Source organism: Aquarana catesbeiana, linkage group LG11 (genome assembly GCF_042186555.1).
Source record: "Aquarana catesbeiana isolate 2022-GZ linkage group LG11, ASM4218655v1, whole genome shotgun sequence".
In the NCBI taxonomy this organism is placed as follows: domain Eukaryota; kingdom Metazoa; phylum Chordata; class Amphibia; order Anura; family Ranidae; genus Aquarana; species Aquarana catesbeiana.
In genome coordinates this window covers 190295829-190312383 of record NC_133334.1, presented here as the reverse complement: position 1 = coordinate 190312383, position 16555 = coordinate 190295829, and the positions used below count along the sequence as shown (strand labels likewise).

The window sequence follows — 16555 nt, the reverse complement described above, 5'->3', positions numbered from 1 at the left end:
CCAGCTGTAACAGCCGGGTGGGAGTCGCACTGCATTTCCTGAATGGCTGTTCAGTCTTCTGGGATGTGTGACGTGTCCCAGAAGATTGCAGGGAGGGGGAGAGGAGAACTTCCGCTTGGAGCTCAACAAGCGGAAGTGGAAGCTGGGTATCTGTAAAAGCTAGATACCTGCCCGCCGCCCCCCCAACCCCCCCCCCCCCCCCCCAAAAAAGGACATACCAAATGTGGCATGTCAGGGGGTCAGGAGTCCTTAAAGCAGAAGTTCCACTTTTGGGTGTAACTCCGCTTAAAGTTAAATTTGTATGTTAGTTGGAACCAATATATTTTCTTTAACTGTAATTTGAACATAATTTGTACATTTTTTTGGATAGCATAGGGAAGGGTTATCACCCCTGTAATATTTGTTTTGCTGTCTGCGCCCCTGTTTAGAAGATTTCACCTCACTTTCTGTCCCTGTGACAATTGGGATTTAGAAAATTTTGGGTTGTCGTGAAAATAAGGATTGGTGATGAAGTTTCAGTGGATACACCTTTATCAGATGAGAACTCTTACAGCGGTGAATTTCCCTTTCTAGGGGTAGATGTCCTCACATCCTGTTGTCTCCCTCTGTAAGTATGAGTCATATGTAAGTCGAATGTATGTAACCTGAGGACTGCTTGTACAGTAATAGGTTATTTTTTTAGCTTCAATTTAAGGACACAGCATTGTAGTAATCCTTAGACATTTGCATTGTACTGCCACCTTACAGGAGGTGTGGACACTGAAAAACAGGATAGGGGTCGAACCTGTGTTCCCCAGTTTACTCCAAGAAAAGGGTATATAAGCCATAAGTACAATTCTATTTTCTGTATTTTCAATGGTAATTCCGGACAACTGCTAAGGAAGTGATATATGCAATTTCCAATAGAATAGTAAATAATTGCAGTGCCAAAACAAAAATGAGTAAAATTGTGATGTCAAATATACAATACAGTGCAATCAGACATGTATAAACATAAAAACTATGACCATGAATGATTAATATATGTATACATTTTTCAATGCAAAATGTAAAACGTGCCAAGCTAAGGAAAGTGTTTGAGTCCAAAATAGTAACTGCATAAAGATAGTCCAAAAAGCTCTCAAATACCATACCCATGATTCATGAAAAATAAAAATCCACAAAATATACATTTTCAATGAATTCCAGTGATACTCCCTTCTCCCAGTGGTAGGTAGCGCACTCACCAGAGCGAAGATACCACACAGAGGTATAACACGCTCTCAGAAACCAAGCCACACTACTGAAGATAAATGCTGTATGTGTCTCCTCTGTCAACTACTCCAGTAAGCCAGGGTATAATCACTCTGATATTAAACCAGGCTCTACCACTCCAGAATGGCATACAATCCCCCAAACGGAAGACAAGACGACGACCTTCATCGTGCAATATACATATTGGCTTTATCGATAAAACAGATACTAAATTTTGACAATGAAGGAAAGCCAACTGCGATTTACTTAAATAAGCGTAGCTTCTCTCTGAGATAGCAGAGTGTAGAGCCCTGGTGCACAATGTGCGATCCTTTAGTATATGATATGGGGCCCTCAGACCTCAGCAGTCTGTAGTGGGAACATTGATTAGTGTTAAATAGCACTGATCTCTACCAGCCTTATGTAACATGTTCCCAGATTCTTATTGTCTTCTGCAGCATATCCCTAGCAAAAAAAAAAAAAAAATGTAGCACCACAGTCTTTGACCCTCATTTCCTCTATTAGGTCTGCAGTTTGACAGTCCTCTCAAGCATTACACAAATTGAACATTATGTGAAGCCCTGTGGTAATGTTAGGGGGCACATATGGAGGCCCCTTTTAGCTTATAAGTTGACAGCCACTGGTGTAGAGCATGTGATTTCTGATAGGGAGCTATAGCTTCGTGTGAGGTATTTGCTCTGGTGAGAGTGTGCTACCTACCACTGGGTGAAGGGAGTATCACTGGAATTATTCCTTAAAGTGTTACTAAACCCACAACAGTAAAATCAGTCTGTATATGCAGCATAGCATGCTTTCTATATGCACTGGGAAACTTAAGGGGCTAATCCTCTGCATTGTGTAAAAAGGCTGTTTTATCCTGTATGAACCGATCCTTCCCCTCCTGCACTGTATCTGGGGAAAGCCAGCTAACACAGGCAGAGTACATGCTCAATTGTGTCTTTTATGCTGGAGGGAACATTTGCTTGTTCTCAGAGCTAGCCAGGTCACATGATATTGACATCATACATGTGCCGTGTATACAGGCTGTAGTAAAAATCTCCTCCTTCCTGAACTCTTAGCACTGGAGAAACTGTGCAGTTTATCATGTAATCGTGGGAAAACAGATAATCCAAAAAGGTATATAGTGGCAGTACTTTAATGTAAAAATCTGATTTATAAGCTGTGGGCACTTGGGGGGGGGGGGGGGGGGGGATGAACTATTTTCATATTACTGGGTTTAGTAACACTTTAAAGATTTACACGTGCGGATTTCACCTTTTCATGAAACATGAGTGATGGAATCTGAGACATTTCTGGACGGTCTTTATGCAGTTGCTATTTTGGACTTTAATACACTCTTGCTTTTCTTTCTTGGCGTTACATTTTGCACAGAAAAGTTTATACATTAGTTGATCATTTATGGCTTGCATTTTTAGATGTTTATACATTTCTGATTGCACTGTATTGTATAGTTGACATCACAATTATTGCACTAACTTTAATTCTTGGCACTGCAATTCTGCTACAGACCTATATCTATTGTCAATCACAACTTTTATCAAATAAACCACAAATAAATGTAATTTTGTAGACATAGTTTAACTATGTTGGTTACATACCTTAGCTTGAAGACATTCTTGCGCTTCTTGTAGTCATGGGCTACAATGCACTGGGCACCACTAAGCTGAACAGGAACCTCACCATGATAAGGAATGCCACTCGCTGCACTCTTTGCATCTTTGTAGAATCCCAGACTACCCTTCTTCAAAACACAATAGACATTTTGCCAGGACCTAGGTGAAGAAAGAAACGCTCACATTTCAATGGGCAGGCTTTTATACCCTAAATGGTAAAAAATAATATGGATACTTCCTATACAAGTTAGAAATTATAAACCTTATTTACAATTATTAAAGTGGAACTTTAACCTGGAAAAAAACTATTGGCATACAGGCCGGATTTTTATTACAAGAGAGTCATACTAAGTCTCTCCAGCATTAAAGTTGCTGCTTGTATGCCCCTGTACACTGAGCTAAGTATGCTTACATAAAAACAGCACACATTACATGTTGTTAGACACACAATTAACCCTTTGACTGCGCCTAGATGTTAACCTCACTCCCAGCCAGTGTCATTAGTACAGTACTAGCACTGACCACTGTATTATTGTCACTATTGATGTCGGTGTCAGTTAGTGTACCACCCTCCAGTGTCAGGTAGCGCCAGATTGTCCACCACACTATCACAAGTCCCACTATAAGTCACTGATCACCGCTATTACCAGCATAGTGTCATAGCTGCATAAATTCCAATATATCCCATAGTTTGTAGATGCTATAGCTTTCACGCAAACCAATTATTGGGATTTTTTTTTACCAAAGACATGCAGCAGAATACATTTTGGCCTAAATTTATGAAGAACTTAGTTTTTTTATTGAATGTGTTTAACAAGACGTAGAAACTTTGTTCAAAATCTTCTGTATTTTTTAAACACTTCACACCCGGCCACTGCATATGTACGGCCGGGTGGGCGCTCTCTCCTTTTGAGTGGACGTTCAAGAACGTCCCTCAGAAAGAGGGGGCCCGCGCAGCAGCGCAATCCCGATGCGCTCGTGTCACCCGGACACGAGCGCATCTCAGATCGGCAGGAGGGCTCTGTGATTGGCCCTCCTGATCACATGACGGCCGTGTTGAATCACAGCCGTCATGTGATGTAAACAGAGAGCCGGTGATCAGTGTGTATGTGTTTTTTTTTTTTTACAGCTTTTTACACACTGATCACCAGCATTGACACACAGTGTAAAACACAATGTCCCAAAACATGTCCCCACATAGTAAAAACACCTTTTCCCCGATATGTCCCAGTAAAATCACATGTCCCAATGATTATCTGCACACATGTCCGTGATCACCTGCGCACATCTGTACATGATCATTTGGGTACATCTGTCCGTGATCACATGAACCAATTATTATACACTTAACAGGATTTTTATTTTTAACCAAAGACAAGTAGCAGAATACATTTTGGCTTAAATTTATGACAAAATTTGATTTTATTGGATTTCTTTTAAAATAGAAGAAAATATTGTTTTTTTTCCAAGATTCCGCTCTTTTTTCGCTTATATCACAAAAAATATAAAACGGAGTCGTGAATAAATACCACCAAAGAAAGCTCTATTTCTGTGAACAAAATGATAAAAATTTCATTTGGGTACAGTGTAGCATGACCGCGCAACTGTCACTGAAAGAGCGCTGAAAGCTAAAAACTGGTCTGGGAAGGAAGGGGGCAAAAGTGCCAGTATTGATGTGTTTAATTTATATTGCAAAAAAATGAAAAACCCAGTGATAATAATCAAATGACACCAAAAAAAGCTCCATTTGTTCCATGACCGTGCAATTGCCAGGTAAAGTAGCACAGCGCTGAATAGCTGGTCATGAAGGGGGTAAAAACCTTCCGGATGTAAAGTATATTTAACACGTTAGACAGAAAAAGGAAAACATATTCTTCTATAACTATTTGAATAGGAGAGTAAACAATCCTCTGAAAGCATATAGGAACAAGCAGATAAATATATCCTCATGTACATGAAGTTAAGGATACATATAAATTGTAGTTGAGAAAAGAGGAAGTAAAAGAAAAGGAAGGGAGAGGAAAGAAAGGAGAAGAAAGAAGAAGGGAGAGGGGGGATCCTGGTGTTGCACAACTGAGAACAGGGCTAGCTGAATAAGTAAAACACATCTTTATTTAAACCTTATGGGTTGGCAGAATGAGTGACAATTTCAGCGTATGTCGAAGATGCTTCCAAAATAAACCAACAGGCCCATATTTTGCTGTGGAAGTAAGGTGAGGGTTGAGAAATTTGTGACAGGTCTTCTATTAGAAAGACTTCATCAATTTTTTTAAACCATTGACTGATGGGCAGGGTAGTGTTTTGTCCCCAAAAGATGGGACAGAGGAATTTAGCAGCTTTCAAAATATGTGGGATAATCGGACGTTTAAAAAATGTGTATTAAAAACTTTGCACTTAGCCCCACGCCACACAATTGCCGTATTTAATTGGCGTATAACACACACTTTTTCCCCCCTGAAAATAGGGGGGAAATCGTCGGTACGTGTTATACGCCGACAGCATACCTCGAAGGGGAACGAGTGCTGCCGGAATTCACCGAGCCGTCATTCACCGAGCCGACTCCTCTTCATTGGGCTCTCCGGTCACACACACAGTCCTGCCTCTGCCACCGGCATTGTTCTGTCGATCACAGGAGCTGGTCCAATGCCAATGGCGGAGGCGGGACTGTGTATGTGACTGCCGACAGAGCCGAGTAAACAGATGACGGTTTGGTGATTTTCTGCCAGAGATGAGATGTGAGCTGCATTGATGGGGGAGATGGGCACAGATCAGGCTGCACTGAAGCTGCAGATGGGCACAGATTAGGCTGCATTGAGGCTCACTGACCATTATTTTACTTGAAAATGGTTTAACAAAAAAAAGTTTTTTCCCTGAAACTTCCCTCTTAAATTTGGGTATGTGTTATACGTCGATAAATACGGTACTTTGATGTGATAATATAAAAATTATAAAAAAAAAAAATTAAATGATAATAAGGCCAGAGAGCTGCAATATTACCAACGTGTAAAGGTGCTTAACAGGTTGCCTTCACCACATATATTCACTCTTACCAGACAATGTGGAAGCTATAGAGATCAATCACGCTTAAACAGACATCCAGCCAGCCGAATCAGGTCAGCCCGAAGATAAATCCAACCACCAGGATAAGGATAAAATGACTCGCTGTGATCCTCACGCAGATAAAAAAAAGATGGACACTTCATAGTGTAGTAGATTTTAAAACCTTAGTTTAATATGGTAAAAATGCACTTACACTTAGAAGATAAAACAAGAGCGATAACGATATAAACACAGCCGTGGTCTTCACCCACCAGCTCGTGCGTGATGACATCACAGATGCAGCTCCACCCGACACGTTTCTCCCTAATAGGAGTCAACTGGGAAAGGAGGCTCCTTTCCCAGTTGACACCTATTACGGAGAAATGCGTTGGGTGAAGCCGCATCTGTGACGTCGTCATGCACGAGCTGGCGGGTAAAGACTGCGGCTGTGTTTGTATCGTTCTTGTTTTATCTTCTAAGTGTAAGTGCATTTTTACCATATTAAACTAAGGGTTTTTCTTTTATATCTGCGTGAGGATCACAGCAAGTCATTTTATCCTCATCCTTGTGGTTGGATTTATCTTCGACCTGATTCCACTGGCTGGATGTCTATTTAAGTGTGACTGATCGCTATAACTTGAGATCCACGTTGTCTGGTAAGGGGCGTGAATATATGTGGTGAAGGCAACTTGTTAACCACTTCAGCCCCTGGAAGATTTGCCACGAGCATTGGCACCCCTGCAGTGCAGTAGCTCGCTCATGTCTGTTATCCGGATCCCGCGAGCCAACGTATAGCTACAACGTTTCCCAGGATTGTGCCGACCTGCCGCAGTAAAATGACAGTGGCTGGTCGGCAAGCGGTTAAGTATATATAATATATGGACACTTATCTGTCCAGGGAGCCTGCGATGTCGGCACCCCAGCCGATTTACGGATTGGCTGTCGGGTGCTGCAGCCGCCATCTCCATTAAGGGAAACCGGCAGTAAAGCCTTTTAGCTTCCTGGTTAAATACAATAAAGAGACTGCGCTTAGGACATGTATAAAGGTGTGCAGCCCCCCTAAAGAAACTCCACAGGTGTTTCAGAAATAGCTGTATATGTATATATGAAAGTGGGGTAATGGCGCTCCCTCGAGTTTAATCGGGCAGATATATGGTGTGCTAAACCACCAATAATTAAAAATATATATAAACTCCACATACACCCTCCACGTCCGTGTGTGTGCAGATAAAAAATAAAAAATAAAAAATATATGAAATCTAATAATATTGTAGTAGTGTGATAAGTGGGCTATCCTGTTAAGCCCTATTTAGTGTGAAGTGGTAGGTACTTAATTAAATAAACTCAACATATATATGTGCACATTCCAAGTAATATTCCGAAATAACCATAAGTGCCAATAAACAGGTTAATTGCAGGCTGGTTGAACACCCAATCCCACATTAGGCCTTCACCATAATTAACCCTATGCGTAAAACAAAAACAAAAACAAAAGTGCTGGTTACCGACAATAACCTTATATTAATTACTAAGCATATTCATAAATAGTCCAAAATGTGTAAATCAGTCCGTGATTGTGAAATAAAACTCCAGTACAATGTGGAAGCACCCCAGCCAAAAAACTTGGAAACAGACTTAAATTTGTGACTTCAGTGCGTTCAGCGTTCTTGGTGACTTGGTGCTCCCCCTCAAGGGTCCCCACTCACCAAATCCATCCACCCCAGAGGGGTAACTCGCATAAGGAATGTGGTCTCTGCGATCCTCCTGCCGCCACGATAGGTAGGTTTCCCAGGAAAGTCCTCAGCATATGCAGATGGAGAAGTTTTAATCACTCATGCAGAAAAAAGAGGAAAGATGGACTCACATGGTGTAGTATTTGGATTTAATCCAAAAAGAGAAAACTATTTAAAACTTAAGAATAAAAAACTATAGTCCAGATCAACTGGCTATAGAGTTGGGCATCATACAAATAAAAACAAAAAACATGAAGTAATAAGCACACCGTTAGCCTAGGTATGCAGCAAAAAATGTGCCTTGCACAACCGCTCACATATATGTAACAAGAACCTGGCCGGGTAGCTCGTATCCCAAGGTGGAAGTAGGAAGCGTATGCGTTCCACCTGCGCTCCACCGGCCTAGTAAGCGGAAATGACGTAGCGTGCGTGGCGCCGTCGCCGCTACGTCATTGATTTACACATTTTGGACTATTTATGAATATGCTTAGTAATTAATATAAGGTTATTGTCGGTAACCAGCACTTTTGTTTTTGTTTTACGCATAGGGTTAATTATGGTGAAGGCCTAATGTGGGATTGGGTGTTCAACCAGCCTGCAATTAACCTGTTTATTGGCACTTATGGTTATTTCGGAATATTACTTGGAATGTGCACATATATATGTTGAGTTTATTTAATTAAGTACCTACCACTTCACACTAAATAGGGCTTAACAGGATAGCCCTCTTATCACACTACTACAATATTATTAGATTTCATATATTTTTTATTTTTTATCTGCACACACACGGACGTGGAGGGTGTATGTGGAGTTTATATATATTTTTAATTATTGGTGGTTTAGCACACCATATATCTGCCCGATTAAACTCGAGGGAGCGCCATTACCCCACTTTCATATATACATATACAGCTTTTAGCTTCCTGGCCAGTTCCCCACTGCACATATGCGAGCACGCTGCGCTTTCTAATTGGCCTGGTGGTGGAGGAAGGAGGGGCACGAACTTCTGAGGGACGGCGTCGCCGTCTTCCGGAAGTGGGGATGGAGACTTGTCAAAAACCTGTCCTCCCCCTTGAAAGGTGCCAAATTTGGGAGTAAGCAAATAAGCAGAGGTTCCACTTTTCGGTGAAATCCCACTTTATGAGTTGCACCTTATTCCAGTAAGATTGGACGAGTGATCAGTTCCACCAAATGTGCACATGGGTGGCTGTCTCCCCACAATTTCTCCAACACAAAAGGAAAAATCTCCAGATAAATGGATTGTAATTTTACAGGAGAGAGAGGTGCCATCACATTTGTTTGTAGTTTACTTCTGCTGTTTTCGATTAAATAGCGGGGATCCAACTCTCAGTGTGACAAGTAATCTAGAAACGGTGATCCTTGTAGGGATTGGTAGAATAAAGATATACAACGCAAAGGGAGCAGTAGTGGAAATTAGATTCAATTCTCTTATGAATTGTACTGGGTTAGGGAGGGAATTCATTTAATTAGTTGTCCATTAGAGATATGGGTGATGCTTTTATCAAATCCCCCAGTGGCATGAGGTTTGAGTCCCAGATACCATGATGCAGTAGCGAAGGATGCTGTGGTAGCCATGAACAGAAAACTCTTCTCCATGCATCCTGGTGGGAAATACTGATGTCACGTAGAGGCATTAGAGAGCATTACATTTCCAATAATTTTGATTGTGTAAAGCGTCCCATATATGAAGTGTAGTTAAGAGTAAGCCTTATTTTTTAACGCATAAGGGTTTTGCATCTTCAATTTTTTGTGGTTCTGTTGTTAACTGGGTGGAGCTAAACATTTAAAAAAAACAAAAAAAACCTCAGATTTATAACACTATGCCCTGCTACACTTACTGTGATTGCTTTGAGCTGAACTCCCAAACAGGTAGTTGACATGTGTTACAGTTGGGTAAGCTTGGCTTGTATAACCTATTTTTTAATCATTTCTTATTGAATGTTGTTGTCCAATAAGTCTTTGATGTTTTCAACTGCCTACATCAGTTTGGATTTTTAAAAATTTAAATCTGATCAGCACAACAAAAATAATCAAAATAAGATCAAAAGGTGATGAAAAAAAATGGTTTTGCCATAGTTGAATCAACTTTTAAAAATGACAAATAAAATGGAAAAAAAAAAAAGAAAGCAGAAAAGTCTGGTGCACTCTGTACCATAAAAAAAAATAGAATAAAAAAAACACACTGGAAATGATAATTTTACATCAAACCAACTGCTTTTTAATTCAACCTAAAAAAATATCAATTTAGGGCGCATGCACACTAGAAAACCTAAAAACGCCAGAAGTGAAAGCTTGAGGAAACTCGAGCTAAAAACATTTTCCTGCATTTTTATCACGTTAACCACTTGCCGACCAGGCTCATCCATCCATCCGTGCCACTACAGTGCTCATCCGTGCCACTACAGTGCCCATCAGTGCCTCACAAAAGTGTAATAGGTAGTCAAATTAGATTTGAAATGTATGCCCTTAGTACACCTGATGGTGCTCCCTGAATGTTGGGCCTCTGTATGCAGGCCAGACTGAAAAAGTCTCACACATGTCGTATCGCCATACTCGCCGTGTGTTGGAAATAGCTTATAAATGGACAACTTTGTGTTGAAACCCTTTTTTTATTTTCTTTCCACAGTTTCAAAAAAAATGTTCAAAAGCCTCAATGCCTTAGATTATACGTTGGGGTGTTTACATTCCAAAATGGGGTCAATTTTTGGGCTTTTCCATTTTCCTGGTGCTCCAGGACCTTCAAAAGTGTAAGAGGTAGTTGCATTTGAATGTGATTGCTTAATTCTGAACACAACCACATCCCCAGTTATAAGAGGATGTGCACACTTATGCAACCACATTATTTTTTATTTTTACCCGCCCCCCCCCCCCAAAAAAAAAAAAAAAGATTTCAGATTGTTTTTCTATTGAGTTGTACAGTTTATAGGTCACATTAAAAGGTGGAAAAAGTTGTGAAATTTTTTATCATTGTCTGATTTTTTTACATCACAGAAACCTGACATTTTTACAGGGGTGTGTAAACTTTTTACAACCATTGTATATATACACATACTTTAAGTTGTACAATTTTTTTTGGAAGGCATCCAATGAAAGACAGTGGTTTCATAGAAAGGGACTTAAAAGCAAAACACCAAGCGCTCATTAACGTGCAAAAATATATAAACAAAAACAGTGCTGCGCTACTTAATAGATCATATAGAATAGAAACTTAATGAATTCATAAGTGCAAATATAAATAAATAAGTCCACTGAATTTATATAAGTGAATCAAAGTTCATAAAGATAAACTGTTGACCGATTGAAGTAGATCCAAAAATTATCAATTCACCCAAGGTGCAAATATTCAAAAAAGTGCTTGTGCTTGCCTCCACCAGTCTCACAGACTGCTCACCTCACATACAAGTCAAAAGCAGCAGTGTTCCCCTCTGGGGATAATGAAGATTACTGGCGTGGTGTGAACCTTACACATTTTTTTAAAAAAACGGGGTTATTTGATTGATAAAAAAAGAAAATATAGAGCTGGGTAGGATGTGTCTTTTGAACAGTATATAGCTAATGCCCAGTACCCAGACGCCTGAGGTGGGATATTCCTCCAAATGATGGAGTGGAGGACGCAGATTCCCTTAGCAATTGTTTTTTATTTTTTAACAGTAAAGGTAAAGAGTTGATGGAGTTTCTATTATCACGTAAACAGAAAAAAAAGGAAAACAATTGCAAAACCAGATTAAAGATAAAAATAGAAATTTCCAAGGATACGCCAAAATTTATTAAACTATCAGGGGTATTGATGAAAAAAATTGAAAAATTAGATAAAGATACACAGGAAAAGAAGAGAAAAAAAATGTATAAAAGATACAGGAGATTTTAAAAATGAAGAGGTTTTTAAATGCCAACGAGTTGTTAATGAGGAAATGCAAGTACCCTCTCGGGAAAGTACACACCCTAAGTTAGATGCTCCCAGACCCCTTATTCCCCTACCCTCCAGGAATGGGGAACCCCTGAACTAGAGAGGAAACCCTAGAGATTAGTCGAGAAATATGGGACCCTCTTATCCTCCCCAGCTGCCGTTTATAGGTAACTGGAGGGGTAGGAGACCATATAGAGGAGACCCCATAGAGGGAGAGAAGGAAAGGGAGAACAGTCCATAAGCGTTTTTTTAGGGAAACAGATGGACCCTCGGAACAATCACAGTTTAGCTGAAAGTCCATCTGGGGGCAAAAGAAGAGAAAGCAGGAGGAGAGCCGGGAGAAAGGAACAAAAAAAGAAAGTACCAATAGGTATTTTTAATATCAGTGGACAAGAATTAAACAATGAAGAGATTAGAGTTTTAGATAAGAGTTTAAAGTATGCCCCTGTAAAGAATCCTAATAAATTTGATACTTCTGTTCAGATACAAAAATGTATGCGTACTCTTAACCAAAATAAATACTTTCTGTCTAAGCCTGACATTAGACCCCCTTCAGAGGGAGGTAGGATGCTTCTCTACTTTGAAAAACAAATCAGTTTTTAACATTCCTAATAATAAATTTCTAGAGGTGTTTCGGAATACGGTTGATGAGGTTTTCGAAAATCTGAAAATTAGGAGCATGGACTACCCCCAGTGGATAAAAAAGAGTATTGAAAATATCAGGAAGAGATGAAAAGACAATTATCAGATACCGATATGTACCAATTGTTGAATAGAAATCCAATTTTCAAATTCAAAAAAGAATTGGACAGATTGATCAAAAAAGGTGAAAGGAGAGATACAATAACTAGGAAAGAAGCATTAGACCTCAGTACTGTAGCGTGCAGGACTCCCATAATCTATTTTCTACCAAAAATTCACAAAGATCTGGCGAGACCCCTGGCAGACCGATCATTAACGGGATAGAGTCTGTATGTTCCAGGTTGGGTCAATATATAGACTATTTTTTACAACCGTTGGTGGTCCAGACCGAGGAGTTTGTAAAAGATACCAAACACATTATTCCATATCTAGGGTCAATAGAAGGGCTTCAATCTTGTATTTTGGCCACAGCCGATTTAGGCTCACTTTACACGATTATAGGGCATAAAGAAGCCTTAGAATCGGTGAAGTGAGCATTAGAGAGTTCTAATATCACTGTGAGTGATAAAAACTGTTTGAAATGTCCGAAAATTTGTTTAGGTCACAACCATTTTTGGTATAGAGATAATTTTTATTTATAAACTTGAGACGTAGCCATGGGGGCCAGGTTCGCAGCTAGTGTAGCGAACCTTTTCATGGCATGCTTGGAGGCAGAAGAGGCATTGTGTGAGTGTCTAGAGGAGCTCATATGTTACAAGAGGTATATATAGATGACCTACTGATTATTTGGAAGGGAGACAGACAGTCCTTTGATGAGTTTAAGGTGAGAGAATGGATATTAACCCTTTCATGACTAAGCCTATTTTTGAAATTTGGTGTTTACAAGTTAAAATCCGTATTTTTTGCTAGAAAATTACTTAGAACCCCCAAACATTATATATATTTTTTTAGAAGAGAGTCTAAAGAATAAAATGGCGATTGTTGCAATATTTTTTATCACACGGTATTTGTGCAGCGGTGTTTTAAACGCAAATTTTTGGAAAAGTGACACTTTCATGAATTTTAAAAAATCCAAACAGTAAAGTTACCCCAATTTTTTTGTATAATGTGAAAGATGATGTTACGCCGAGTAAATAGATACCAAACATGTCACCCTTTATAATTGCACGCACTCGTGGAATGGCGACGAACTACGGTACCTATGAATTTCCATAGGCGACGCTTTAAAAATTGTTTACGGTTACCAGGTTTGAGCTACAGAGGAGGTCTAGGGGTAGAATTATTGCTCTCGCTCTGACGATCGCGGCGATACCTCACATGTGTGGTTTGAACACCGTTTACATATGGGGGCGCGACTTCCGTATGCGTTTTCTTCGCTGCGCGAGCTCGCGGGGACGGGGGCGCTTTAAAAATTTTTTTTTTTTTTTTTTTTATTTATTTTATTTATTTTTGTACTTTTATAAATTGTGTTTAAAAATTTTTTTTTTTTTTTACTTTTATTGCTGTCACAAGCAATGTAAACATCCCTTGTGACAGTAATATGTGGTGACAAGTACTCTTTATGGAGGGATGGGGGGTCTAAAAGACCCCCCATCCCTCCTTTACACTTCAAAGTATTCAGATCGCCGAAAACGGCGATTCTGAATACTGTGTACTTTTTTAAATTCGGCGCCATTGGCAGCCGAGTAAACGGGAAGTGACGTCATGACGTCGCTTCCGCGTTTACAATTAGAAGGCTGGAACGAAGCCGCTCACAGCTTCGTTCCAGCCCGCCCCCAGCCGCCGGAGATTCCCGAATGGACACCGGGCCTCCCGATCGCACGGGAGGCCCGGTAACAGCGGCGGGAGGGGGGGATGTCCCCTCCCGCTCCTCCGGTATAACAGCCGAGCGGCTTTTAGCCGCATCGGTTGTTATATTCGGGTAGCCGATCGCCCGCTGAAAACAATGGTACCGGGATGATGCCTGCAGCTGCGGGCATCATCCCGGTATAACCCCGGAAAGCCGAGGACGCATATATGCGTTCGGTCGGCGGGAAGGGGTTAATTCAAAAAACATTAAATTATCTTGGTTTGTCAGTATGGAACAGATAGGTATTCTTGATTTTTTGAAATATTTAAAGATAAGGACAAGTTACACACAAACTATTTCAAGCCTACGGATAAGAATTCCTACCCACCTTTGGATAGTTGTCATCACACTACCTGGCTCAGTAACATCCCTAAGGGACAATTTATTAGAATATGCAGAAATTGTAAAAAAAAAAAAAAAAAAAAAAAAAAAAAAATCGGATCATCTTCAAAAGTCTGAAGTTCTTCATTAAAAAAGGTTATGATCCCTTATTCAGCATGGGAAAGACACATATAACATGATCCTTTATCCATTTCCATTAGTAAACAAAGTGTTGGCGATCGATAGAGAGTTATTGTTACAAGATGGCCATCAATATAAAGATCTTGGGTTTTGAGTACAAAGTGGTCTTAGACTACAAAGTACAGTTCAAACCAGTAGAAAAAAATTATGAAAATTTTTTGGAATATTTTAAAGGACAGAACACTAGGACCCCTTCTACCAACACATCCAAGATTTATATACAGAAAAGCCCCTACGTTGAAAGAAAGATTGATTGGCTTCTGGAGTCATAGATCCACCTAAACAAAAGAAAAGCACCTTGTTTAAATTTTTTACTGGTTTTCACGCCAGTGGGAAATGTCAGGCATGTCGTCATGCTAAGACCAACTTAAAAAAGGAAGGAATTTGTTTCCACTAGTACAAGGAAGGGATACCAAATCCAAGATCTAATTACCTGTACCACTACGGGTGTAATTTACATGTTGGAGTGTGGTTGCGGGCTTCAATATATTGGCCGGACTTCTAGAGCTTTACATATTAGAGTGGAGGAACATATTAGGAATATTAAAAAAAAAAAGGAGTGATTACACACAATGTGTCCAAGCTTTTCAAATATGTTCACAACAAAAGTTTAAGTTCTTTTACATTTTGGGGGACTGAACGAGTAGTGAGGCATTAGAGGAGGGTAATCTCAGACAGTTGAGTAAGAGAATCTTCCTGGATATTTGAGGCCAAGGTTCTTGTCCCCAGGAGCCTCAATGTGGACTTTGATCTCAATTGTTTTATTAGTGATAGATGATTTATTTTATGCTTGCCGTATTTTATGCGCCTTCATTTTAGTGAATTTATCGTTATCTTCCGTGGTCTTTTTAGTATTAATTATGAATATTTAGTGTTTTTTCCATACTGTATTACATATATTGTTAATTCTATTTTATTCTTATAATTAGTTTTATTATTTTTTATTTTATTTTTTTAAGTTTAATTTATTTTTGTTTTTATTGCTTTTATTTGAACTTTTTTTATGTTTTAAGTTTTTCATTTTCCACATTTTTTTCATTTCTGTTTTTTATTTTTAATGTTATTTTGTTTTATTTTATCAAATATATTGAGAATCTGGTAGGATTTATACTGTTATATGACCGATAATTGTAAAGATGGCTGTGATGTGATTATGCAGGTATGTGCGCTCTGACTTTATATATTGTTAGCTGCAGATTGTATATGTAGTTTGTATTTCATCAGATCTCCAGCCCACTCTTAGTGACCCCTTACGTTACACGCAATTTCTGGTCAGAACGTGGGAGAGGCTAATTTGCCTCCCACGTGTGTATGGGACGAATAGGGTTATTTAAACTGCACAGTGACGCTATAGCTTGACCCCCACTGAAGAAATCAACGCCCTGACAACATGCATTTAGGGGGTGGAGCCTGCATATTGACGTCATATCACAGCCATCTCAAGACTAGGTTGTCTGAATGCGGTTACAGCTAGCACGGCTCATTGTGCCACACTTGTGAGTGTACCTACCATTTTTTTATGCAAATAAATAATCTCACAGACGGAGAGCACTAGATGTTGCCTTCTTTTTTGCATATTACATCATATTCGGTAAGGTGATTGGGGGTTCTGCGGAACCCAAAGAAGGTGCCTGGGATAAAAAAGTTTAAGTGTCTACACCACACCAGTAATCTTCGTCATCCCCAGAGAGGAACACTGCTGATTTTGACTCGTATGTGAGGTGAGCAGCCTGTAAGACTGGTGGAGGAGAGCACAAGCACTTTTTTGAATATTTGCAATACATGGAATTTAAAGAATGAAGGGGGAGGGGAGAGAAATTGCGCTCGGTGTTCAATTTAAAAACTGAAAGTGAAAAACGTGAAGCGAGTCCTGCAGCTAAAACACAATAACCCCAATACAAGGGCACACAAACTAAACAATATATAAAACAGTGTAGCGCTGGACTAATAGGGACACGCATATATTGGTATA

At 39.6% G+C, this 16555-nt stretch overlaps 1 protein-coding gene across 3 annotated transcripts in view; it reads right to left on the bottom strand.

Moving 5' to 3' along the window:
- Positions 1-16555, bottom strand: part of SPTBN2 (spectrin beta, non-erythrocytic 2) — a 1434510-nt gene that overhangs the window by 28315 nt on the left and 1389640 nt on the right. For all 3 annotated transcript variants that reach the window (XM_073605131.1, XM_073605132.1, XM_073605133.1), the window contains one exon: positions 2853-3026. In XM_073605131.1, the coding sequence (XP_073461232.1) occupies positions 2853-3026 (174 nt within the window). The remainder of the gene's footprint in view (positions 1-2852; positions 3027-16555) is intronic.